We start from the raw sequence: 25,655 nt of genomic DNA on the forward strand, positions 1-25,655 counted from the left end.
CCTAAATTGGACCCCACCCTCATGTCTACCTCCTTTTTTTAGTGGAATGTTCTATGCATTTGTAGTCAATATGGTTCTTCTTTTATTTTTAAAAGATAAAGGCTGTTTTCTTTTAATAATAATCAAACTCCAATATTACTACCTTGTTTGTAACTAAGGACAATATCACCCTCTCCCAGAGGGGTTAATAAGGGTATTTTTGTTTGTCCCAATGTAGGGTTGGAGGCGCACTACTGACATCCAGCAGAAGGACACAGGGCTGCTAAATGTTCTGCAATTAATGAGTTGCATGCCAAAAACTCTGCTGCCAAAATGCCAAGAGAGCTAATGTTGAGGAATATTAACAGGTTAAGCATTTTTGAGAGAGTACACAAGCAGGGGAGAGGCAGAGGGAGAGAGAGAGATAATCTTTTTTTATTTTAATTTTTTATTTATTTTTGAGAGAGAGGGAGAGAGACAGAGCATAAGCAGGGGAAGGGCAGAGACAGAGGGACGCACAGAATCCAAAGCAGGCTCCAGGCTCTGAGCTGTCAACACAGAGCCTGACGTGGGGCTTGAACCCATGAACCATAAGATCATGACCTGAGCGGTAGTCATACACCAATGGAACCACCAGGCGCCCAAGAGAGGGAGAATCTTAAGCAGGCTCCATGCTTGGCACAGAACCTGATGCGAAGTAAATAATAGCAGGGAAGATTTACAATCAAATATTATTACATTAAAGTGGATTTCATTCTAGAAAGCAAGATATCAGGCCATAAAACCAGCCATCCAATATATAAATGAGGACACTTTTAATGACAAATTGAAACAGAGATGTATGAAACCTAATAAAAAGTTTTATTAGGTCTCATTTGCTAGGTATTCTTATGAAATAATACCTGATCTTAACTTGTGTAAGTTAGGTCAGTAATTATAACTCCAAATAATAGAAAATTTATTTTTAATATGTCATATAACATACTCAGAAAAAACAAACAATATCACATAAAAGGGTATAACTATTTCTTTTATTATTCTGGATTAGTTACATTTGAAGAAATTATATATACTTTATATTTGTCACATCAGATTTTTAAACCAATCAGGTAGTATAAAAAGAAATAGCCTAATATTTTAAAAAATCTATATCTGGATTAAAAGGTATTCCTTTTGTCACTAGAAAAATACATTCTAAACAAAATGATAATTCTACTTTGAAAAACTATAAAATGCAGCCACAGAAATATATTTTGTCATGCACAGTAGATATTTAAATAATATAAAAATAAAATTTTAATGCATTATAATAGCTTCTACACACTGAATGGCCATTTATTTTCTATTTTTTGAATTAGAAAGAGAAAATAAAATAGATATTTCATCTAGGATATTTCAGGGTTTTTTGGTCTACTACTATATTCAGTTCTACAGAATATATTTTTGCCCTACACGCATACAATGCAGAGGAAAATACCATAATTTAACAATTTAGGGTCTTTTAAAAAGACAATAATTGCATTCCCTTAAATCAGTAACTGTGAATTAAAAATAAAGTTAAAAAAAACTGCCAATTTATTTTTTTTCATAATAACACAAAGACTTAGTGTCTCCCCTAAAGAATCTATAAGTTGGATTACTATTAATGCTTTAAGTCTGCTAAGATGCATATTTATATATAAAATGCATGACCATTATTTACCATGTATTAGAAACAATTTTTAAAATGGTTGCAGCCTTCAAAATTTAGCATTTCAATGCAAAAATTCAGTATGGGCAAGGAGGTAAAGAGGTTGATTGGAGGGAGTATGGTTAACAAGATAGAATATAAGGTGATAAAATGATAAAAAATACATTGGTAGGGGGAAGTCCATAAATAAATATAAGCTCAGCCGTAATATATGTGCTCCTCTATGAAAAGTACATCTAAAATAGTTTTGGGCTCAGAAATCTCACAACTGATTGAACAGAATAAATGTTTCATAGAAGAAATAACATGTTAAAAAGACAAAATGGGTACGTCTCAATGACAGATGGACAGATGACAGATCGAGGGGAAAAGTGGCATTCCGAGAGGAAGGATGAACAAGGTACAGTCTATGAAAATCAAAGTTCCATGAAGGAAGGATAGTCAGCTTTGGTTTGCTACTTCTTAGCTGCATACACCAATTTCATAGTTAACCTGTCAGGTTACTCAATAATTTATAAACACTTTGTTTTAAAGATTCTCTACATGATTAAAACATTAACGTTTCTATCAAGTTCTGTACTTATAATTCAGATTCTCAATTTATAAAGAATAGTTCCGTCTCCAGAGATGAGGGCATTATAGTTTAGTATATTTATTTGTATTATTATTCTAAATTAGAGGTGCACCATGGTGAATCAGAAGCACGGACACATTTGTATAACAAAAGAACAACTAGAAATTCTAAAGTGAATTTAAGTCAATGCTTCTGCTTTCTGACAAGAGTTTTTTAACATAAATTATTGTAGAAATACAGAAGTGTAATTCTTAGAATGTATCACTGTGCTTAACTATATATAAAAGCAGAATTCAAAGATTCTAAAATCTAGTCTAATACTATTTCTTATCAGAACTTCTTTTGAATTCAGACAATTAATTATATTATATAGCAGATAAGTAATGTTCTTTTTATTATTTTCTCAGTGAACAGTAACCCAAAGAAGTGGCTTTCACTTTTGGAGAACAACATTGCAATTGGTTTATCATTGATGATGATCTTCTGATTTTAATCCCCAGTAGTGAACAATGAATATATCAGTAATTTGCCTCATTGCTGAATGATTTAATGGGATTTTTGGAAATTTCTCTTTCTCAGATGACTATTCAATGACCTGTTTTTTTTCCCCTATTAAACCCGTATTAGCCTTATTACTTACTCTATTATCACTATATTTTCCCTGGAATGGAAATTCGTACTTTCTTTACCCGCCAACTTCAACTAAGGCCTTTAGCATTATCTTGGTGCAAGAAATGATAACACAGATGCTCCCCAAAAGTGAAATACTAAAATATTCTATGTATCTTCCCAAAGATTGGTGAAAAGCCTGGAGGATGGAGTAATAAAAAAGGAGGCTAAGAAACTGAGTTAAACATGCACTACAGTAAGCTTGGGAATAAAAGGGAAGAAATAAGAAATACTGGATCTTCACCAATATCCATATATTCAAACTAAGTAAGATAATGTTCTTACTTACATGTGCACTGACATATAGGAAAAGTGTCAGGTAAAGAAAAAATAAACTGCAACAGTATTTATTTAACAGTACAATAAAACAGTAAACTAATTGTTTCAATATGATTACATCATGTGTTTACTAGCAAGAAGCAAAGAAGGGAGAGAGAGAGAGAAAAAAAAAAATCTTCCCACCTAAAAACCAGGTGAAACCAAACCTAGTCTCGTACTATAATGAGTGTCCCTGAAGGAAGGATCTAAACAAGCCATTCAATTTGTTGGACATTTACCAGCAACCTTGAGGGAGGAGTGGGGTTAGAACTAGTACTTTTTTTGTTTGTTTGCACCTTAGATGAAGTTCTACAAACATAATCTGAATTCTAGTGTACTAGAATAAAAGACTATTGTCCATGTGAGCTCCTCTCTGTAGGTTCAGAGACAAAATGCTAATACTTATGGCATATAGACCTCTATTTTACCCACACAAAGGACCCCAAGTTGCCTCTCTTTGACTTTTGCAGACAGGGCATAAAGAAACAGAACTGTGGTCCTGTGATTTTCTCAGTAACCCACATCATACCTCACTCACAAAACAAACCTGCAGAGGTTATTTGTTTGATCAGATTTGCTTTGTCAGAGAAAGGCCGTGCATATTTCAATTTTATTAATTTTAGGCTTCTTTAGAAAAACTGCTATTGTAATGCAGCACTTGGCCCTCTCTCATCCAATCCATCCATCCACCGCCAGAATTTGCACATGTCCCAAAGGCAGCCCTTCCCACCTCCTGTCGTCTAGGTCTAAACAAGTAGAGAGGTTCAGAAAGTGAACAGAGATGATGTACATTCTAAGCATCAATGAGAAAAACCAAGACTTGAATTAATACACTTACTATACAATAGCTTTCATGTAGTTTACAGATTTAAAAATTCCGATGATAGCGCTTTGAAAAAATATAGTACAGCACATTTTAATTTGTTCATGTGTACAGTTTCAATATACTGACTGCACTATTAAGAATTAGTTTTGTTTGTATAAATCATTTCCTGCAGAAGCTATAAGATATTATAATTCCCATCAAATCATTTCTGTTATACACCTGCAAGCTATTTGTGTTGCATTCCTAATAAACAACTCATCGTCTAAACTTGTAATCATGAGGTCACTTTGGAAATCTTAAGTCAAAAATAAACTTACAAATTTCTCTAGCTTTTATTAACCTCCGAATACTTAACATGTATTACATCATTTTTCGGATGGTGATGTTTAAAATAAGGTTTCCTATTAAACAACCGTGAACAACGTTGCAGTAGCTCAGAAAGAAGCCATTCAAATTACGTTGACAGAAGCAGCACGTCTCCTACAGCTGTTTCTGAGTCCTGACTATGGTTAGAGCTGATACCAGTGTCTGAGTCTGTGTCATTTGTATACAAGTTAAGTGCTCTCGGAGTAAGGGAAGGACCGTCCCCCCCGCTGTTGGGGACCTCAGATTCCTTCCCTCTGTTTTCCTTCAGTTGGCATCCATCTTTGTTGTTAAGATGAAGTGAACTGAACTCCTTGGCCAGGAATTCATATTCTTTTGCTTTCATCTGAAGCAATGAGTCAGTGTATTTAATCTCCTTCTGGATGCCACTCAAGTGAGAGTGGATTTTCAAACCGGCTTTCATGCTTTTCTCCAAATCACACTTAACATTTTCTAAATTAGAGCTTTCAAGTTCACTAGCAGCTGCCCCTTCTGCATCTTCATTTATCTCTGTGCAAACACTTTTTACCTCTTTCTCTATTTCAGCGGAAAGCTTATCAATGAGCATTCTGTAATATGCTAATTGCTCCTCCAGGTGTACAATTCCATCACTTTCGGTCAGGTCGTCCGGAATCTGGTTTTCATTCGAATGCAAGTCCAGTTTTTGCTTGACTTCACTGAAACTGGGCATTAAATATGCATCCTGGACATAATTTTCTCCATCATTTTCTACCCTATCGAGATGGAACTTCGCTTCACACTTTTCAATTTCCAGATCCAGCTCTTTCATTCTCTTGACTTGCTGATGAATAGTATGGTCCTGGGAAATAATCAGATGAACTAATGTCTCCATACTATCTCGATCATGGGACACAGTGTCCTGCTTAATTTTAGCCAGTTTCCGGAAAGTTTTTCTGACTATTCTCTTTTGTTTATCTGGTGGTAATGTCTTCATGTAATTTGCTGGACTGAGTTCCCACACTTTTTCTGTGTTTTGCACTAATTTGGCTTCTGCTGTTCGCCACAGTGGAACTGGAAGGAAAGCATCTGCTTTAACCAAAACAAATTGCATATTGGGCTGCTCCTCTCCCCAAGCTTTCCAAAGCTTCAGGATTCTAGTGAGTGGAGGAAGAGCCCGTTCTGAGCCTCTCCACTTTTCTATGATGCAGTAATCACTGGGCTTCCCCAGCAGAAATCGTTTCTCTCCAAATGTAGTCTCATGCTCCTCAAGCAAAGCCTGGATGACATCAGCAGAGGTGGTGCGTTTAGTTAGCCCACAGACAATCTTCTCTTCTTGACAAACCCAAACCACAATTTCCTTCTCTTCTGAATCCATGTCTTTAGTGGGAGATCTGAAAGAAAAACAAAGTACATTATATTTCTGTCATCACCTGTGTAAACTCAGAAAGATGGTTTAACTTTAATACCCTTTCTAGATTTTATCCTTAATGAGAGATGCATTTGAGGCTGAGACTACATAAGAATCAGAAGATTTACTGCAAGAAAAAAAATCAAGGAAAATAGCGTAACTTCCTTTTATTTCTTAGTGGGCTCTGGAAAGAGCAGTTGTCATCAAAGACAACTGAGGCCATTTTATCTATAGAAGCCAGAGGTGATATAACTACAATTAGAACTTCTAGAGTTAAAACGATAATCAAAGTATAAATGAATAAGGGAAAATAAAATAAGATAAGTTTTGTTGGAGCCTTGGGACTAAAGACCATGGAAACATAGCATAGGAAGGAATGGTGGGATGATGCTGAGAATCACAGAGTTAAAAACAGTCCATTATTGAAGCACGTGGGTGGCTCATTCAGTTAAGCATCTGACTTTTGATATCGACTCAGGTCATGATCCCGCAGCTCATGGGTTTGAGCCCCACGTTGCGGTCTGCTCTGACAATGCAGAGCCTACTCTCTCCCTCTCTTTCTTCCCTTCCCCTACTCTCTCTCTCTCTCTCTCTCAAAAATAAATAAACATTTTTTAAAAAGCCCATTATTGAAAACAGTCATTTTTTCATTCAACAAATGCTTATTATATGCCAACCGTGTGCCAGACAGGTCTGAAAATACTAAAGCAGTACACAAAGGTGAGAACGGGTATAAATGTGTGATCAGTATAATAACAGGTAGTGGTAAATACTAGAAAGAAAATCAAACAGGATGAAGATATAGGGTATCATTTGGAAGAAAGAGAAGTCAATTTTATCCAGAGTATTTGGGAGATACTTCTCTAAGAAGATGACACTCGAACAGAGGCATACATTTTGAGAAGGCAATCAGAGACCTAAGGGAAGAATTCTAGAGTGAACAGAAGTGCAAATGTCACAAGGTACATTCTAGGGACAGAAAGAACAGGAAGGTAGTTGGAGGCTGAGGGTAGTAGAGTCAGGGGTTGTTGCTGGAGGGAAGGAAAGGTCAAGTGATAGGTGATGGGATCTAGCAGAAAGGCATACCCATTATGAGGAATTTGGGGTTTGTTCCAGTTTTAGTGAGAAGCCATGGGAAAATTTTAAGTGTAGGAGGGATATGATCAAATTTATGCTTTAAGTATATCTGGATTGTTTTTGGAATGGACTGTAAAGAAAAAAAGGAGCAAAAGCAGAGGCAGGAAGACTTAGTTGAAAGCCTAGTGCTGACATATAAGAAAGAGACAAGAATTGCCTGGACGAGGGTTTTAGCTTCAGAGGTATTAGGATGTGGTCAGAGTTGGGACATACATACAAGTAAAGACTTGCTAATAATTTCCTTTGTAGCAAAGAGGGATGGGGAAAAATCAGTTTTCTGAAGAAAAAAAAAACCACACACACACAGTAAAAGAAGCAAGAAAGTTCCGTGGTTTGTAGGCTACACCTAGTAGAGAATTTCTGCGATGATATTTGCATCATGAGTGTAAATCAAATTGACCATGTCTTTCATTATATCTATTTAAAAGAACGTTAAGAAAAGATGATATAAAGTGAGTTACCATCCAATATGATTTATGGAGACAAGATTTTTGAATAGAATTGGCTTGTTGTGAGTTATGTTACTTTATGTAGCACCCTCAAAGCATATGACTCATGAGGCATGTATGGAAGAAATTTTCCCTGACTTCTAGAATCTTTTAACATTTAGAATTTACACTATTTATGTTTTAATACCAATAGTAACTAATCCTACATTATTATCTTTATTGACTCTCCTGAGGTCATAAGATGAAGGAACAAATCACTGACACCAAATGACAAAGAGTCCCCAGTACAATTTAAATATCCAACTGTATCCAAATTATATAAACAAATATTCAAAAAATCATACTGGGCTATGATTGTTCTCTTATAAAATATTTCACATTTAATGACCCAGCATTGAATAATGTGATATTTGATAATATCTACAACTCATTTAATAATTTGAAGCAGTCAAAAAGTAGGTAGAATTTAGGATAACAGAATTGCTTTCATATTTCAATTAGTATAAAAACAGCACACAAATGCATTCTAAGCAAAAAAAAATAATTATTCAAAGTAACTTGATACTAACTACTATCTGGGTCATGGGTCTACAGCACAAATTACCTCTACATTAATCATTACCTTCATCTGTTTTGATCGTGTATATACAATACCCAAAATTAACAAACTTTGTTTTTTTTTTACTTTATGAAGCTAGAAGTTCACTTAGTAAAATGCATGATTTGAAAAGAAATAAGGCACACTCCATGCACTTACTGTATGTTAAATTATAACTATTTCAATATGTATTTTTTGTAAGTAATGGTAAAAATAACAAAATTGAGTAATTGTAATTATCTACCTCGTCAGATGACGTCAATAGCTATTACATTAAAACTAAGACCGTAGGGCATCTTTATTTTATTTTTTAGTGTTCGTGGTTAAACTCTAAAAACAATCTTACAGGGGCGCCTGGGTGGCGCAGTCGGTTAAGCGACCGACTTCAGCCAGGTCAGGATCTCGCGGTCCGTGAGTTCGAGCCCCGCGTCGGGCTCTGGGCTGATGGCTCAGAGCCTGGAGCCTGTTTCTGATTCTGTGTCTCCCTCTCTCTCTGCCCCTCCCCCGTTCATGCTCTGTCTCTCTCTGTCACAAAAATAAATAAACGTTGAAAAAAAAAAATAAAAACAATCTTACTAACAATAAGTAGCACTAATTATAACCATCAGTCAGAAAACATTTAATAAATAAAACTGTTCTAAACTCTTTGCATTTATCGAGTTATTTAATCCTTACAAATCTGTAGGTAGGTAATAATATTGTCACCATTTTACAGATAAAGAAACTGAAGCACAGGGGTTTTTAATGACTTATTTAGTCAGTTAGTGGTGCATTGAGAATTTAAACCCAAGCAAGAAAACAAGCTCTAGAGTATAGGTCTAACCTTGATATTATAAAAACAAGTTTATTGGTTTGATGGTTTTCTTTCTAAGATTTTTTTTAAGTAATCTCTACACCCAACATGGAGATCAAATTTACAACCCTAAGATAAAGAGTCACATGCTCTACTGACAAAGCCAGCCAGGCACGTCTCGTTTGGTGATTTAGATATGTGGATTAAATTGGAAAAAAAAAATCATAAAATAAACTATTTTTTAAAGAACTTTATTATATAAATTTTCCAGAATGGAATGGAACAATGGAACTCTAATTTGCCGTTAGAACACTCAGTTGATCAAGGGAGGGCTTTTCCCAATGGCCAGCTATGGAGAAAAGTGTGTAAGACTATGTTACCTTCTGCACTTTTTCCTTATTAAGCATGTCCCTACTCTGATGCAGTACTAGAGGATTTCTGACAAGTCTGGGCATCTCTGTTGGCTGACAAAACTCATATATATAAGTCCTTAGTGCTGTCTTTGAATAGTCCCCATGTCCTGTTCCAGTTTTTGGATGGGAAACATAAGTTCTGGGTCTCTAAGAAAGGATGACACATGACCTATAAACTCTTCAGCCCTACACTACAGCTGTGAAGAAGACTGGGAAGCAGAGGTCAGGAAATCCTTTGGTATCCTACCAAGGATAAGAATGATGATGTACATGACAATTCCCCAATACATCCACATCCACATCTACTCCACATCCACATCTACTCCACATCCACATCTACTCCAGTTGGGATCTTTTTTTTCTTTTGGAAGGATGGAATGTTTCTCTACTGTGGCCTCCCCTAGATATCTGCTAATTTTCAGCTCATGTGGATAACGTAACCCTTATGGTCATTTTGCACAATCAAAAAAGATCACATTATTTCCACATTATTAATTCCATATTATTAATTCCGCATTATTTCCACATATGAGAAAATTAGTGCCTTTGTGATAACCTCACATTCTGACTGGTTCCAAACCTTGCTTTTTTGTCGTTTAATATTTATTTCTTTATTTGAGAGAGAGAGCAAGCAGGGTAGGGGCAGAGAGAGAGGAAGAGAGAGAATCTCAAGCAGGCTCTGTGCTGTCAGCCCAGAGCCCAATGTGGGGCTCACTCTTATGACCATGAGCTCATGACCTGAGCTGAGATTAAGAGTCAGACACTTAACCAATTGGGCCACCCAGATAGTTATCTCTAAATATTTAGAGCCAGTTATCTCTAAATATTTTGAGGAATTTTTACAACCATTATTCAAACTTGATAATATTAAAAATTCTGCCTCTTGATTGAACACGTTTAAAAGTAATGACCAGTGAATTTCAGTAATAAACCTTCCAATCCTAGTAGAAGATTCATCATGTTTAAATTCTACTTTTTAGCAGGCTTAAAGTATTTAAAAGTACTGTATTTATTTTATAGTACAGCTCCAATTGAATTTCTATCCATTTATTTAACAAATATTAGCTGACACCTCCTCTGTGGTTAACACAATCATGGAAATGCAGATGACAAAAAGACATGTATAATTTCAAAGGCAGTATTCCTGGCTTATTGCAGGAAACAATGCTAGGGTTGGGAAGGGAATACTTGTCAGTTGTAGTTTTAAGATTATTATTTCATCAGTGGTTTCTAAATGCTAGCCTGATGGCACCCAGCATCAGGCCAATGTAATTTGCCAAAATATTTATAAAATAGATATTAATCAAAATTACACCAATTTAGGAGTCTTAAATAATCACTACCTTGTAGAAATAATTGTTTTCATTTGATCACACACTCAACAGACATAGTCATGTGATATAAAGAATTTAATACTAGGACTAGAACTCTTAAAATATTCCCTTCCCAACTTTTGTGATTTCACCATCTAGTATAAGTAATGACATCTGCAAATACATATGCAACAAAAGGTTAAAAATACAAACTTAGACTAGAAAAACTGGTTTGTTAGCAATATAATGTCACAAACAGTTCTCACCTAGTGATTCAAATCTAGTAGTTGAGACATAATCTCCAATTTTAATGCAAAAGAAATACACAAGTAGCATGCCTAAGAGTGTTGTTTATTTGGTTTTACTTTGTTTCGTTTTTAAAAAAAAAATTAACATTTATTTATTACTGAGAGACAGAGCATGAGCATGAGCATGGGAGGGGCAGAGAGAGGCGGAGACACAGAATCCAAAGCAGGCTCCAGGCTCTGAGCTGTAAACAGAGAGCCCGACGCAGGGCTCGAACCCACAAACCACGAGATCATGACCTGAGCTGAAGTCGGACTCTCAACTGACTGAGCCACCCGGGTGCCCCTGTATTGCTTTTGTATATGTTTATTGGGGAAATAAGGGATAAAAATTTTACTGGACCTGAAACTTTACAGAGAACATACGATAACCACACAAAAAGTGAAAGGTAATAGAGCTGTAATTTATAAATGCCTTATTTCAATAATTCATTTCTATTTTCTATTTTTATCGCAGTGCTTTAGTTTCACTTATAAATAGACACATTGTCAATCTGATTAACAATATTTTTTTTCTTTTTCTTCTCAGCTCTCTATACGTTGCCCTTGCTCACTCAAAATTACTTAAGAGCACAAATTATTTTTTTTCCTGTATATTGGAAATGTGTTTGTTAATATTTGGTATTTTTAAACCAACAAAGTTACTTTTATTTTAGGCATTTCTTGACTTGCAGCACCCTTGATTTTTAAGAGCTCATGTGTACTGTAGACAGTAATATCATCCCAATCCTACAGATGAGGGAACTGAGACAAAGAGAAGTTAAGTTACTTGCCAAAACTCACAAAACTAGAAGGTAGAAGTGTTCTTTCCAACTCTGGCTTTTGATATTAACTTATGACTAATCCCTGAAAATAAATTAAAATAGCCATTATGAATACCTACTCACAAATATTTCCTTATTTATGAACTGCTTACATTCTTAAAATTATTTTTAAATTCATTGCTTAAAGCTCAATGCATTTTTCATATAGAATTAATTTTCCACCTAGTATAATCAAACTCCTGGCTTTATTATAAATATACATTTATAAATATAAATTTGCCTTCCTTCAAATCTGTAATTATTTCATTGACTTTCTAGGATAAAAGCAAGTATTGAGAGAGTCTTATGTATCTAAGTGTATAATATGAAAGGAGTAGTGACAAAGGGATTAATGGCAGATGGTAAGGTTAACATGGATGGAGGCTGCAGGAATGATTCTCTCTAGATAGTCTAGGAGGGAGTAACCAACAGGTGGACATCCAGATAAGAGGTTATATAAAAATACCATAACTGCAAGTGTATATTATTCATGTAGTTCAAATGGTTATAAACTGGGTTTGCTTGGGTTATAGGATTTAACATTTATAACTTTTAGATTACGTTGTAAAGTAAAAACATTTACTCAAAAATTGTACATGTATAAGAATAAAATAACTACTATGCTCACATTTAATTGACACCAATCTAAATTCTCTGTTATTTTGATAAATGTTCACTCATACAAACTGTAAGAAGATATGAAATTCTATAAACCAGAATTTAGTCAGATCATGGCTTCAAAGTACAGTACTCAGTGGGGCATCTGCCTGGCCCAGTCAGAAGAGCATGTGACTCTTGACTCTTGATCTTGGGGTCATGAGTTCGAACCCCATGTTGGATGTAGAGATTACTGAAAAATATATAAATAAACTTCAAAGTATGGTACTAAACATTCCTCATATCTTATTTTCAATGAAATTTCCTGAATAAATAATATGACCAGGAAGATGTAAATCAGTTATCATATTTTCACATGTATCAAGGTTATTTATGTTATGGTATCCACTTTAAGGAAGCAAAACCAATGAATAAAAAAAAAATTAAATGCCTTACATAAAGTAGTGAACCTCAAATTTTGCTTCTAATTAAAAACAGAAAGATCAATAAATATTAACGAATTGTACAATGAAATATATTTGAAAAATTGAATAAGATTATATTGTGTTTTGACTTGAACTCATTAGTCTATTTCAAGAATGATTAATGAGAAATAGAGGCAAATGCTATTAATATCTAAATATCTAAGGTCTGTGACTCCCATCAATACAGAACTGCTTCATACAAGCATCTTTTACTATGTTGTACTCACTGGAAACTGAATTAAAACTAAATTGAAATATTCAACAGATTTTACTACATATTCTAAATATATATTACACTATGTCTATAACTATGTAGTATACATGACATTTCTTACTCGCATACTGTTTTTAATTACGTATTTTAATACTTTATTAAATATGATAATATTGCATATACCCCAAGATTCTCATGAAAATATTCTGTTTTCTCACTTATCACACATCTGGTTAATTTATTTTAAACTAGTTAGAAAATTAGTTATTTATACAGAAGAAAATAACATTTACAGCATTTTATCACATGCTTCAAATTTTTTCCCTTTGAAACATTAATAACATTTATTTGTGAAGATGTGCAAAAAAGTGTAGTGGGAACAAATGGACCTGAAATTTTCAATTTATGATTTCATCTTAGCTATCACTAAGTCATTGTGAATTCCGAGAAATCATTTTTTTTCTAATCTTCTGTACCCTTCACTATAATACTGTAATATCTGACTCACATTTTTCACAATGTTGCTACAAATATCAAATAAGAGAATGAGTAAAAGAGCTTAGAGAATTGTGAAAAATGTACTGGGTAAATACAGGTTATTAAACTAATAACAAAATTACTGTTATTATTTAATGCAGAGAGGGGCATAGTGTTTTTAGTATGCTTATTCAGCAATCTTACTGACCTTGCTATAGTAGTTAACAATATTATTTTACAAATACTTTCCAACCTGTCTAACAATATTTTTCCACCTGGTTCCAGTTGTCAAATTTTTTTTTTTTGCATGTGTACTTCCAATATAACTAACTGTTTGGCTAATAAGAAACACTTAAAAACATCATTAATATAATCTGTAGCTCACAGATGATCCAAGAATGCTTTTAATCTTTTTCTCATTTTATAACTCTCTGATTTTGATTAAAATTGTGCTAATGAGTTGCACTACACTAAAATATATATTATTCTGCAAGAATTTCATTATTCAGTGTGTGCCTTTTTTGGGATATCACCAAAAAATTAAGATTTCTATGCTAAGTAAAATTCTTCAACAGCATGTATTAACTTCACTTACAGGTACTTTTCCATATTCACGCTGAAATAATAATTAAAATTAAATACTGGAATTCTGAATTCACTCTACTGTCAAACCGGAAATTAAAAATATTTCTCCATTGATAATTAGTATTAACATCACAAAAACAATTATACAGAATTAAGATGAGTTGGCTTGTAATTACAAATGCAATATTCACACACTCAAGTATTTCTTCAATAATTTTATTGAGTAATTATGCACAAAGCATCAGAAAATAAATTGTCTAAATCAGGAAGTTTTAAGATAAAGAATTTACTAAAATACTACAATGCCAACTTGAAGATCTCAGAAAATATATATTTACTGACAAAAAATTCAGTATGAAAGCAGAGAAAAATGAAGATAAATGGATAAACTTTGGCCATTTTTTTAAAGTTTATTTATTTTGAGAGAGAGAGAGAGAGAGAGAGAGAGAGAGAGAGAGAGATGGGGAGGAGCAGAGAAACATGAAGAGAAATAGTCCCAAGGAGACACTGTGCTATCAGCGCAAAGCCCGATGCAGGGCTCCAGCTAACCAACTGTGAGATCATGACCTGAACTGAAACCTAGAGTCAGACACTTAAACTCAGCCACCCAGGTGCCCCAAACTTTGGCCATCTTTATTCAGCTATCCAGAGGAAAAGGGCACTGAAGTTGAGGCACAGGAGAATAAATCAAAGAGTAACATTTATTCCTAGTACATAGTAGACATTAAACTTTAATTGAAATTTGACATCTAAAACTAATTAGGACTTGGGGCACCTGGGTGGCTCAGTTAGTGAACGTGTGCACTCTCTCTCTCAAAAATAAACATTTTTTAAAAATCAAAATAAACAAAGAAATAAATAAATAGATACATAGATAGATATCTGGTCATTTGTGCCGATTGCTGAATACAAAGCAAACATTATGAATATTCCCTTCAAATTATCTCTTAAACCTCAAAACACATTTCTAATCCTCAGAAGATAGAGGAGTTAATTTTATTATGATATCACTGTGCAGTTCCATGCCATATCAAGGAACACAACTGGAACTGATACAGTATGAATACATATGTCATTCATTTTTGTGTCCTCTATTCTGATAAATGAAATACAAATAGCAATACAGAAAGAAAAAAAAAAAGTTCCTGCAAGGAGATTCTGATCCAGGAGAAAGAAGATTTTAATGCCTCATAATAGATTTTTTTTATAGGTACGATGGATGAGTATGAAGTTATAAAAACCATTCTTAGGCAGTTCTTTTGCAAAACACCGTACCCAAATAAATTATAACTCTCACAGGGTATGAAGTCCCGTCCTTTTAACTCTTCAACATGTAGCTCACTGTATGTGGCACTCATATTAAAAACACATCAGTAAATAACACATAGAGATAGAATAACCCAACAATGAAAGTTTCAGAAATGATGAATAGAAAAGAGAGCCACAAAACAATAATAAGAAAAGAAATTTGATTTCAGTATATTTATCTCAGGCTCAAGTCTGATAATACCTTGTAGGAATTCACATTTCTTTGAATTAAAGCATATAATTCATTAAAGAATAAAAATGGATGATGATAAAAAGCAAGTTTACCAAATTAAGTTCCATACCAAAGGTTATAAACTAATATTTGAGTTTACAAGCTTAACTCCATACCAATGATAAAATTTAAAATGCTGAGGATGCCATAAATAATCAATTTGGTTGCTGAATGTTTAAATTATAAGTCACAGGCTATTTTCAAAATAAAATATCATACTTTCAAATTTAATAGCATCTTTTCCCGATAATCAAAATTATCACAGTACAACTATAACTAGTTTAGCTAATAAGTTACTTAGTTTTATCATTATTATGTTATAGAAAATTTTTATTTTGTATATGATTGGGCAGCTTTGTAATAAGAGTAAAGGAATGACTCAAACACAAACAGAAATCTAGAAACAAAATTGGGTAAAGATAAAGGCTTAAATGTATTTTTAAAAAGGGATGCTTGGGTGACTTTTGGCTCAGGTGATGGCTCCATGCTGGGTGTGGAACCTGTTTAAGATTTCCTCCCCCTCTCCCCCTCTCCCCCTCCCCCTCCTCTTCTCCCCCTCTCCCTCTCCCCCTCCCTCTTCATCTCCCCCTCCCTCTCCCTCTCCTTCTCCTTCTCCCTCTCTCCTTCTTCCTGTCCCCTGCATCCCTTCTTGCACAGGCTCCTGAGTACAAAATCTCTCTCAAAAGAAAAAAAGGTATTAAAAATAAAAAAAGTTCTATATAAATTAACTGAATCCATACCAAGTTAGCTATCCTCCAAATAAGCTGTCCATTCTGAATTATGGTGTATGAGTTTTTATAACTTGCTTCAACATTCATTTGTCAATGAAACAGTAGTTTTAGCTAATGTGAATAAATGGGGAGGATAAAATGCAAGATAAGATGATCCTTATGTTCAGGAATTTGTCATATAGCTCAGAAGCAGCAAAGATATGCTTACAAAGAGATATTTTGAAAATTCAAGATCATCTTAAACAATATTGAAAATCATGAGATACACTCTGAACGAATATGCTATGGAATTCCAAAACCTAAAAAAAAATAACAAAACTTAAGTCCTATTTAATAAATAATAATAAAAACAATAATTGACCTCAATGTTTTCAATATATTCTCCACTTCTATAACTCTTTGTAGAAAGTCCGAGTAAATAAAAGAGGTTCAAGAGATTTAATTTGAGCAATATGTTGATTTAGATCTTGTCCATAGGGGTGCTTGGCTGGCTCAGTTGGTGGAGCTTGCAACTGTTGATCTTGGGGTCATGAGTTCAAGCCCTATTTTGGGGGTAGAGTTTACTTAAAAATAAATAAATAAAAATATTTAAGATTTCATCTGTAAAGTAGACCTCACACTTTTTTTTTAAGTATGTACCCAGTGTGGAGCCCAACAGGGGACTTGAAATCACAACACTGAGATCAAGAACTGAACTGTGATTAAGAGTCAGATGTTCAACCCACTGAGCTACCTAGGTGCACCAAGAAGATCCTTTCAAATAGTGATTTCACATGATTATGTGTGGACTTGGTAATTGAAGGACAGGTACTTAGAAAATAGTAGAGTGACTGGGGAGAGGTGTGTGTGTGAGAGAGGATACATTGGATAATAGCTCACTTTGTTGAATGCTTAGTACATGTCAGGCATTGTTGTAAGGGCTTTATATATATTAACTCAGTTAATTTTAATAACAACCCTACCATATGGGTGGTATTGTTAAATCTATTTTACAGATTAAGAAACTGAGGCACAGGAGGTTAAAGATACACACAAACACACACACACACACACACACGCACACACACACACACAGAAAAAAATCACTAGGTTTATGTTCTAATGCTAGTTTAATTTTCTAGGAAGTAAGCCAAGCATGCGGAGTAAGAAAAGCCCTCTACATAAAATAATTGCAGGGTAGCTATAATACATAATTCCCATAAACAGACAAAAGGGAAAGGAATGTGTAAAGAATGTGTATTGGAGACAATGGGGGTTAAGTAAACCAGGTTCATGGTTCGGATTCCGGAAATTGATTTAATCAAACTATAAATATTTAACATGTAGTATTTACCAGAAGAAATGTTGAGCAAATATCTAATCTCATTGGAAATTCTTATGCTTATTTCCCAGTGTTACCTGTGCCTGGCAAATAACTTAAGTTTCCTTGCTGATTTGTACTTTTCAGAAAAATATTTTATAACAAGAAAGCATATTCATTAAAGGAACATTGCTTAGCCTGAATATTCAGTTTAATGATAGTTGTGGTTCTGTCAACTTTTAACATGAGTTTTCCTGTGGGCAGCTATGTCCATAATTGGTTTTGCCTACTTGGTGGAAGATATGTCGTGATGATCGTGACTCTTTTAGCTCGCATCTGCCGGCAGCCACCTACTCTTCCCTCTCTAAACGTATTCTGAAATGTGTTGGCATGGCACTAGAGACATGTAAGAATTTGAATTACCCAATAGGATAGCTGAAAACACAAGATGAGACCCTTTATCCCTGATTTCCACTTTCTGAACATATTCTATAATAAAAGGTAATAGCACACAGCTTCCAAATAGAAGCTTCATCTGAAATAATCAGCCCTTCACATTAGTTGCAAATAAATTACCTAAAGGGCAATAACAACTTTACAACGTGTAGAAATATGAACATACCAGGGCCGGTGATGCCATTTTGTTTTAAAAAAGGAGATACTTGAAAATATCGCTGATAAGAGAATTGTTCATCCATGTCAAAAGCATCCTGAATCCGTTTACCTTCCCCAAACCTTAAGTTTTAAATATGCTCTGAATTTTGCTGCCTCCACCTCCTCTAGAACTTTGCTTCAGAATTTATCCCTTCTTAATTTTTTTTTTAATCTTCTACCTTTTCCTCTGGCCATTCCGACTATCCTGTCATGTTGTAACCACCCTCATTTTGGCCACATATTCCCACCACCTATCTTTTGTTCACAAACTCAAATAGGAATCCACAGTCACTTTCTCTAGTTCTTCATTTTTCAGTAATAGCAATCCACCATAAAGTGACTTCCGCCCCACCCACCCCCAACAGACACATTTCTTCTTAGGCTTATTGGAGATCTCCTAACTGTCAAACCCAGCAGCCATTTCCGGAACTGATCTGACTTGACCTCTTTGTAACATTATGCACCGTGACCTTTCCTTCCCAGGTGAAACCTGCAGAAGAACCACCCCCAGTTCACCCACAGAATCAAGACATATAAATAAATAAATAAATAATTAATTAAAAATAACAAAAATAAAAATAAAAAATAATCCAGACAGTGGAAAAAAGGAGAGACGGAAACAAACCGCAAGAGACTCTTGATGATAAGAACAAACTCTGGGTTGACAGAGGGAGGTGGCAGGGGAGGATGGGCTAGATGGGTGATGGGTATTAGAAAGGCACTAGTGACGAGCACTGGATATTGCATGTTAGTGATGAATCACTGAGTTCTACTCCTGAAACCAATATTGCATGATATGTTAACCAAAATTTAAATTAAAAAATATCTCCAAAGAAAAAAAGAATCAAGACAAATAACAAGTTGTCTTCAGCCACTAATTTTTAGGATGTTTTATTATGCAATAGGTAATAGCTGATACAAATAAAATCCCCCAAGTTCCTGTGACTCATTTTTGTCTCACAGTACACATTTTGTGGGTAGGTCTAATATTGTCCACAACCTTATCAGTCAATTGTATGCTAATAATCCCAAATCTAAATATTTTGCCCTTGAGCTGTGGATCCATATTCTCAACCTCCATTTTTCATGCTTACTTCATATTTATAGTGTATAATCCATAGGAAACTCAAATTTTACTGATCAAAACTAATTCATCATCCTCTCCACTCATATTACAAACTATTCACCTCCTGATTCCCCACCCTACTGACTGTAATCACCATCCCACCACCTTTTCTCTCAAGCTTAAAAACTTGGATCTTTCTAGATTCTTTTCTTTTTTTTAATTTTCTTTTTTTATTTTTAAAAATTTACATCCAAATTAGCATATAGTGCAACAATGATTTCAGGAGGAGATTCCTTAGTGCCCCTTACCCATTTAGCCCATCCCCGCTCCACAACCCTCAGTTTGTTCTCCATATTTATGAGTCTCTTCTGTTTTGTCCCCCTCCCTGTTTTTATATTATTTTTGTTTCCCTTCCCTTAGATTCTTTTCTCTATCTCATCCCCCTTTAACAACCAGTCACTAAGTCTGTCTTATTCATTCTCCCAAATGTCTCACATATGCACATTTATGTCAATCACCACTGCTATGATTCAGACAACTCTCAGTTTCACAACGGATTACTATAGTAAGTTATTACATATTGTCTTATTACAAACTTTTGCCCACTTCACATTTGTGCTTCACAATATTGCCAGGCTACCCTTGTTAAACTGTAAGTCTACCAGTATACCTTCCTTCATTAAAATCTTTAAATGGTTTCTAAGTCTTTTTTCAATTTCTCTCTCTTCCTCTCCTTGTCCCCGTCTCTCCTGTCTCTGCCCTTCCCCCTCTCTCTCCTGCTTTCTCTCTCTCCTGCCTACTCCTAGGATTCCTTCCGTGATCAGATTCCCCCATATCATAGGCAAGCACTCTTTGATATGCATATTAATATGCACATAACTAGCTACCCCTAACTTCTTCCTGATCTCTCATAGTTCCAAGGGATGCCATATGTATCACCCTATGGATTTCTAGACTGGACTACATCTGCCATGGTTTTGTTTCATTCTGAGATTTTCTATAACCTGTTTCCTTGCCTGAAGCTAACTCTTACTCTTCTTAAATGTCACTTTCACTAGGAAAATTCCCTTACCTTCTCTGAATAACCCCATTCCTGCCACCCCAGATGGAAATGGGTGCTCTTTCTTGATGCGTTCAGTAATAGCATTTTCTACCTTTCTTTTTTCTAGTTTGCCAGGTAGGTCCTGGACTGAATCATTCACCTTTGAAGCCTAAGTGCCTAACACAGTCGATGTTAAATGTTCTTTCTTTTGTTTTGGTTTGGTTTTATTTATTTATTTATTTTTTATTATTATTTTGCAGCAGGGAGGTAGAAGTGTGTTTGGGGGAAGTAAACAAAAAGAAATTTTCAGTCAACTAGGGCCTGGTAGTTACAGTTGTCCCACCACCTGTTTTTGTAAATAAAGTTTTGTTGGTATATAGTCATGCCCATTTAATTATATATTGTCCATGGTTGTTTTCATACTACACTGACGGAGTTGAGTAGTTGGGATGGTGACATTATGGCCCCCAAAACCTAAAACATTGGTTATGTGGCCTTTACACAAAATGTTTGCCAACTCCTGACCTAGATGATTTACCTGCACCCAAAATCTAGATTTTATTTATCTAAATACTAAGACATTATTTAAACTCCCATATCTACATAATTCTACATATGACTCTCTTGGGGATATAAAGGTCAAAATAACCAAACCTTTAAACAAAAGAAATCTGTAATCCCTTAGAAGTGATGGCCATGCTTGGAAGTAATTTCAACTAAGGTGATAATTAAAGGATCACTAAAAGGATGGGCACTAAATGCTTCCTGGAGATTGAGTAGGTTTGACATAGGATTAGTCAGCTTGAAGGCCCTGACTGGGAAACCAATGTTTTGCCTTTCGAGCTCTGTTCCAGGTGCAGTATGCTCCATATTAATCAGTCCCATATAGATGTCAAGAGGCAGCAGAGTAGGCTGGATGAAAGGCTGCTTTCACAGTCCCAACTCAGGTGTGTTGTGTCCAAACACCAGGTGTTTGGAGGTGGAACATTTGCAAACACACAAATTACACCTTGAATTTTTCACTCTTCATCCTGATGTTCTTCCCTTCCTAAAATTACCTTTGCCATTTTTTCCTGTTCTTTATGATCATACCACTATGTTCCCAGTTACTCAAGCCCAAATTTATAGTTATCATTGATTCTTTGGTTTTCACCCTGATATTGTCTACTGCCCTATCCACTCAGTGTTGAATTCGTATAAATTCTGCCTCCAGGGGTGCCTGGGTGGCTCATTCGGTTAAGCATCCAGCTCTTGGTCTCAGCTCAGGTCCTGATCTAGCGGTTCATGGGATTGAGCCCCACGTCAGGCTCTGCATTGACAATGTGGAGCCTACTTGGGATTCTCTCTCTCTCCCCCTCACTCTCTGCCCCTCCCCTGCTCACTCTCTGTCTCTCAAAATAAATAAACTAATAAAAATAGTTAAAAAATTCTGCCTCCGTAGTGACTCTTTTAACAATAATCATTATCTGACATGTCTTGTTCATTTATTGTTTGTTTATTGCCTGCCTGTCCACCACTACACCATCAGTTCAAGAGCTGAGATCTTGATTATCTTTCTCACTATTTCATCCCTAACATCTAAAATAACATGTGGCACATATTATAAGGTAAATAAATATTTATCATTGAATATACTTTAAAACACCTGCCTTGTACTTTAATAATTTATGTATGTCTGTGTACCTGCTAACCAGCAAATTCCTTAAAAGCATGATCCATAGCTGATTCCTCTTTGTTCTTTCATCATGCCCCCAAAACATGTGGTTAATTTAATATTTATGAATTTTTAAAAACCATCAAATAACCATCATCTTGAATCATCACAAAGCAAATATATGTAAATAGTTGCCAAATCTGACAAAGCAGGATAGTTGATGAATGTTTTGTTTTTAGAAGCTAAGGCAGATAAGTAAGTAGTCTGGTAGTATGCTCAGACTTTGTAAGGTATCATATAACACACTGTCATTTCACTTAATCCTGGAAACTATAATCACGCTAAATTCTCCTAACTAAAGGTAGAACCAGTAAAGATGATCAACATTTTGGGGCGCCTGGGTGGCTCAGTCGGTTAAGTGGCCGACTTCGGCTCAGGTCATGATCTCTCGGTCCATGAGTTCGAGCCCCGCGTCAGGCTCTGTGCTGACAGCTCAGAGCCTGGAGCCTGTTTCAGATTCTGTGTCTCTCTCTGTCTGACTCTCCCCTGTTCATGCTCTGTCTCTCCTCGTCTCAAAAATAAATAAAACGTTAAAAAAAAAAGATGATCAACATTTTTTTAAAAAAGTAACTTAGTCTAAATCTCATGCCTATTATTAATAGCTCTGGGAAGAAATTCTTTGACTTTCACTACAAGAATAGCCCAGGCAGCCAAGAAACCAAGGCTAATACATTGTGGCCCACTGCTAAAAAGTGCCTAACTTCCCACACTATTAAAAAGGATGGAATCTCAAACATCCACTATAGCCTCATAAGTACTTTTCCTAATTGTATACAACTATTTTCTTCATATGAGATTGTGGTTATTGTATGTCTACCCATGGATTTTCAATATCATCTTTCATGGCTTCTAGGCAAATATAAGATCCTTACGTGCAGATCTGAGGGTGGGTATCCTCAGGCTCTACTATGAAAGACCACGGTCTCCCCAAACTAATGCTCTGCTATTGGATCTTAAGTACCCTCAGTTACCCATAGCTGCAGGGAATTTTTGGAAAGAAAAAAATCAGAGTAAATGAAGAGTAGAGTAACTAGAAGTATTTGAGGTGGCTGTAAAAAATCCTAGTCATTGGTTGAGAACAAGCATGTACTGTGCAGTATATCAGGAAGGCTTGGCTACAAAACTCCTGTCAACTGTATACCATAATTAGTGAGCATAAAAACTTGCTAAAGTTGGACCACTATCGCATTAACAAAAATTTAAAATATTTACAAAGCAGAACAACTCAGTTTTATGAACTGATAAACTGACCAATTTAATATAATTATTAGATTGTAAATCTAATACTGCTATATAGACACATCCTTAAATTTTTTCTGTGCACTTCCTCAATTGTAAATGCTTTCTTTTTACCAACCCCACCAAGATTATGGATTCTTGCCAAACTGACCATATTTCTGTCTGCTTCTCGATCCTTATCTCTTGATTATCCTATCTTAGTCAGTCTTACCATTGTGTGATTCAGCTCCCTCCTACATCTTTTTACACATCTTACTGTGTTCCCTACTCTTGTCCAAGCCTGTCACCTAACTGTGGGAGTTTAATAAATGCTATCTAATTATGATGATGCTCCTTTTATTATTATTTTTTTTCCTCCATGCACTCCTCTTTTACTTACTTCTACTTAGAGGCAATCAAAAACATTTACTGAGCACCTAATGTACCAAGGAACAGCCTTTTTCCACTGCAAGCAAGTATACTCTCATCTTAATTGCATCATAAAGATTGTGATTTTACCTACCTTGTCAAAGACAGTTTCCCATGGAAGGGTGATTTAAAAGAAAGTTCATGCTTGAGATATTTAACTACAGTACTGTTCTCTCAATTAGTTTAATCTCTTAGGAATTAGGTTGTGTCTTTGCATGTCTGGTACAATACCAAATGCAGAGTTTACCAATCCTAAAGAGCTAAAATAAAAAGATAGCTACTCTTAACATTCATATATTTGTTTATTAAACTAAAACTTGTGCATATCAAATAGCAAACACTCAATAATTCTTAGATAGTATAATTTATAAAGTAATCCCATTTTTTTATAAGTGGAAATAAACACTTTTGAGCTTTACCATAAGGCAACATTTTGTGGTAGAGGTTATGTGGCAGTGCATGATGTTTTAGGTAAAATAAAATTATACACACAAAAAAAATCCTTCTTTTAATGCTGTTATTAAAAGTTATCTTTAAAAGGTAAAAGCAAGGCAAGAGAATTAAATTCTACTCTGCAGAGGACATTTTAAAATCATAGAAGTTTAGAAATTAAAGGAATTTAAAAATCTAACTCAATCTTTCATTTTATTAGACAAAGACAAGATAGAAATATTTAAATTATGTATCCTTTCTTTTTATGAAAACTTCTCAAAGACACATAAGGAAACATCCCTTAAACTATGTATGTTACACCTTGCAAAATCATTAATGGTGTCACAATTTGGCTCTAAAGAAGTGTGAGGATTGAACCTAAAAACTGTTCAAATTCAAATATTACATCAAGCTCTAAAAATAGTTTTGTTTTCGTTTTTTTTTTTTTAAGCAGGTTTCATGCCCAGCATGGGGCCCAAACTCAGGACCCTGAGATCAAGAGTCAGACTAAACATCTGACTGAGTCATCAACTGAGCTACCCAGGTGCCCCGGCAAAGATAGTTTTGTACAACTTTGGTAAACTCATTTCTAATCATATTCAGTAATTTATAATATACTTATTTGTATCTAAGGAGGAAAAGACATCAGTGGTAATACAGAAGTTCTGAGTTGAGATTTCAAGGCCCAAAATATCATACCATGTGTAAATATTAAAAACTTAAGAGATATAGTTCATAGCATTTCAATCCTACAGGCCTGAACAGGAGTGAATATTTACTGAGATTTCATTACTATCTTAGTACTGTGCTGTCTTTTAAATATAATCAGATTTAGTCTCACACTAGGTGGTTTAGGATTAACACTATTTTATTTATTTATTTATTTTTTAATTTTCATTTTATTTTTCAATTGTTTTCAATTCAGATTGATTACTTTTTCACTTTTCAGATCTAGCTTTTCTTTTTTTTTTAAATATGAAATTTATTGTCAAATTGGTTTCCATACAACACCCAGTGCTCATCCCAACAGGTGTCCTCTTCAGTGCCCATCACCCACCCTTTCCTCCCTCCTACTCCCCATCAACATTCAGTTTATTCTCAGCTTTTAAGAGTCTCTTATGGTTTGGGTCCCTCCCCTAACTTTTTTTTTTCCTTCCCCTCCCCCATGGTCTTCTGTTAAGTTTCTCAGGATCCACATAAGAGTGAAAACATATGGTATCTGTCTTTCTCTGCCTGACTTATTTCACTTAGCATCACACTCTCCAGTTCCATCCACGTTGCTACAAAAGGCCATATTTCATTCTTTCTCATTGCCATGTAGTATTCCATTGTGTATATAAACCACAATTTCTTTATCCATTCATCAGTTGATGGACATTTAGGCTCTTTCCATAATTTGGCTATTGTTGAGAGTGCTGCTATAAACATTGGGGTACAAGTGCCCCTCCGCATCAGCACTCCTGTATCCCTTGGGTAAATTCCTAGCAGTGCTATTGCTGGGTCATAGGGTAGGTCTATTTTTAATTTTTTGAGGAACCTCCACACTGTTTTCCAGACTGGCTATACCAGTTT

At 35.0% G+C, this 25,655-nt stretch overlaps 1 protein-coding gene across 1 annotated transcript in view; it reads right to left on the reverse strand.

The window, feature by feature from the left end:
* Window positions 1-1,322: 1,322 nt before the first annotated feature.
* RASSF9 (Ras association domain family member 9) overlaps window positions 1,323-25,655 on the reverse strand; it is a 31,623-nt gene continuing 7,290 nt past the window's right edge. Inside the window, exon 2 of the mRNA XM_043561725.1 lies at window positions 1,323-5,771. Within this exon, the coding sequence (XP_043417660.1) occupies window positions 4,511-5,771 (1,261 nt within the window). The 3' untranslated portion in view covers window positions 1,323-4,510. The remainder of the gene's footprint in view (window positions 5,772-25,655) is intronic.

Source organism: Prionailurus bengalensis, chromosome B4, assembly GCF_016509475.1.
Source record: "Prionailurus bengalensis isolate Pbe53 chromosome B4, Fcat_Pben_1.1_paternal_pri, whole genome shotgun sequence".
Lineage (NCBI taxonomy): Eukaryota > Metazoa > Chordata > Mammalia > Carnivora > Felidae > Prionailurus > Prionailurus bengalensis.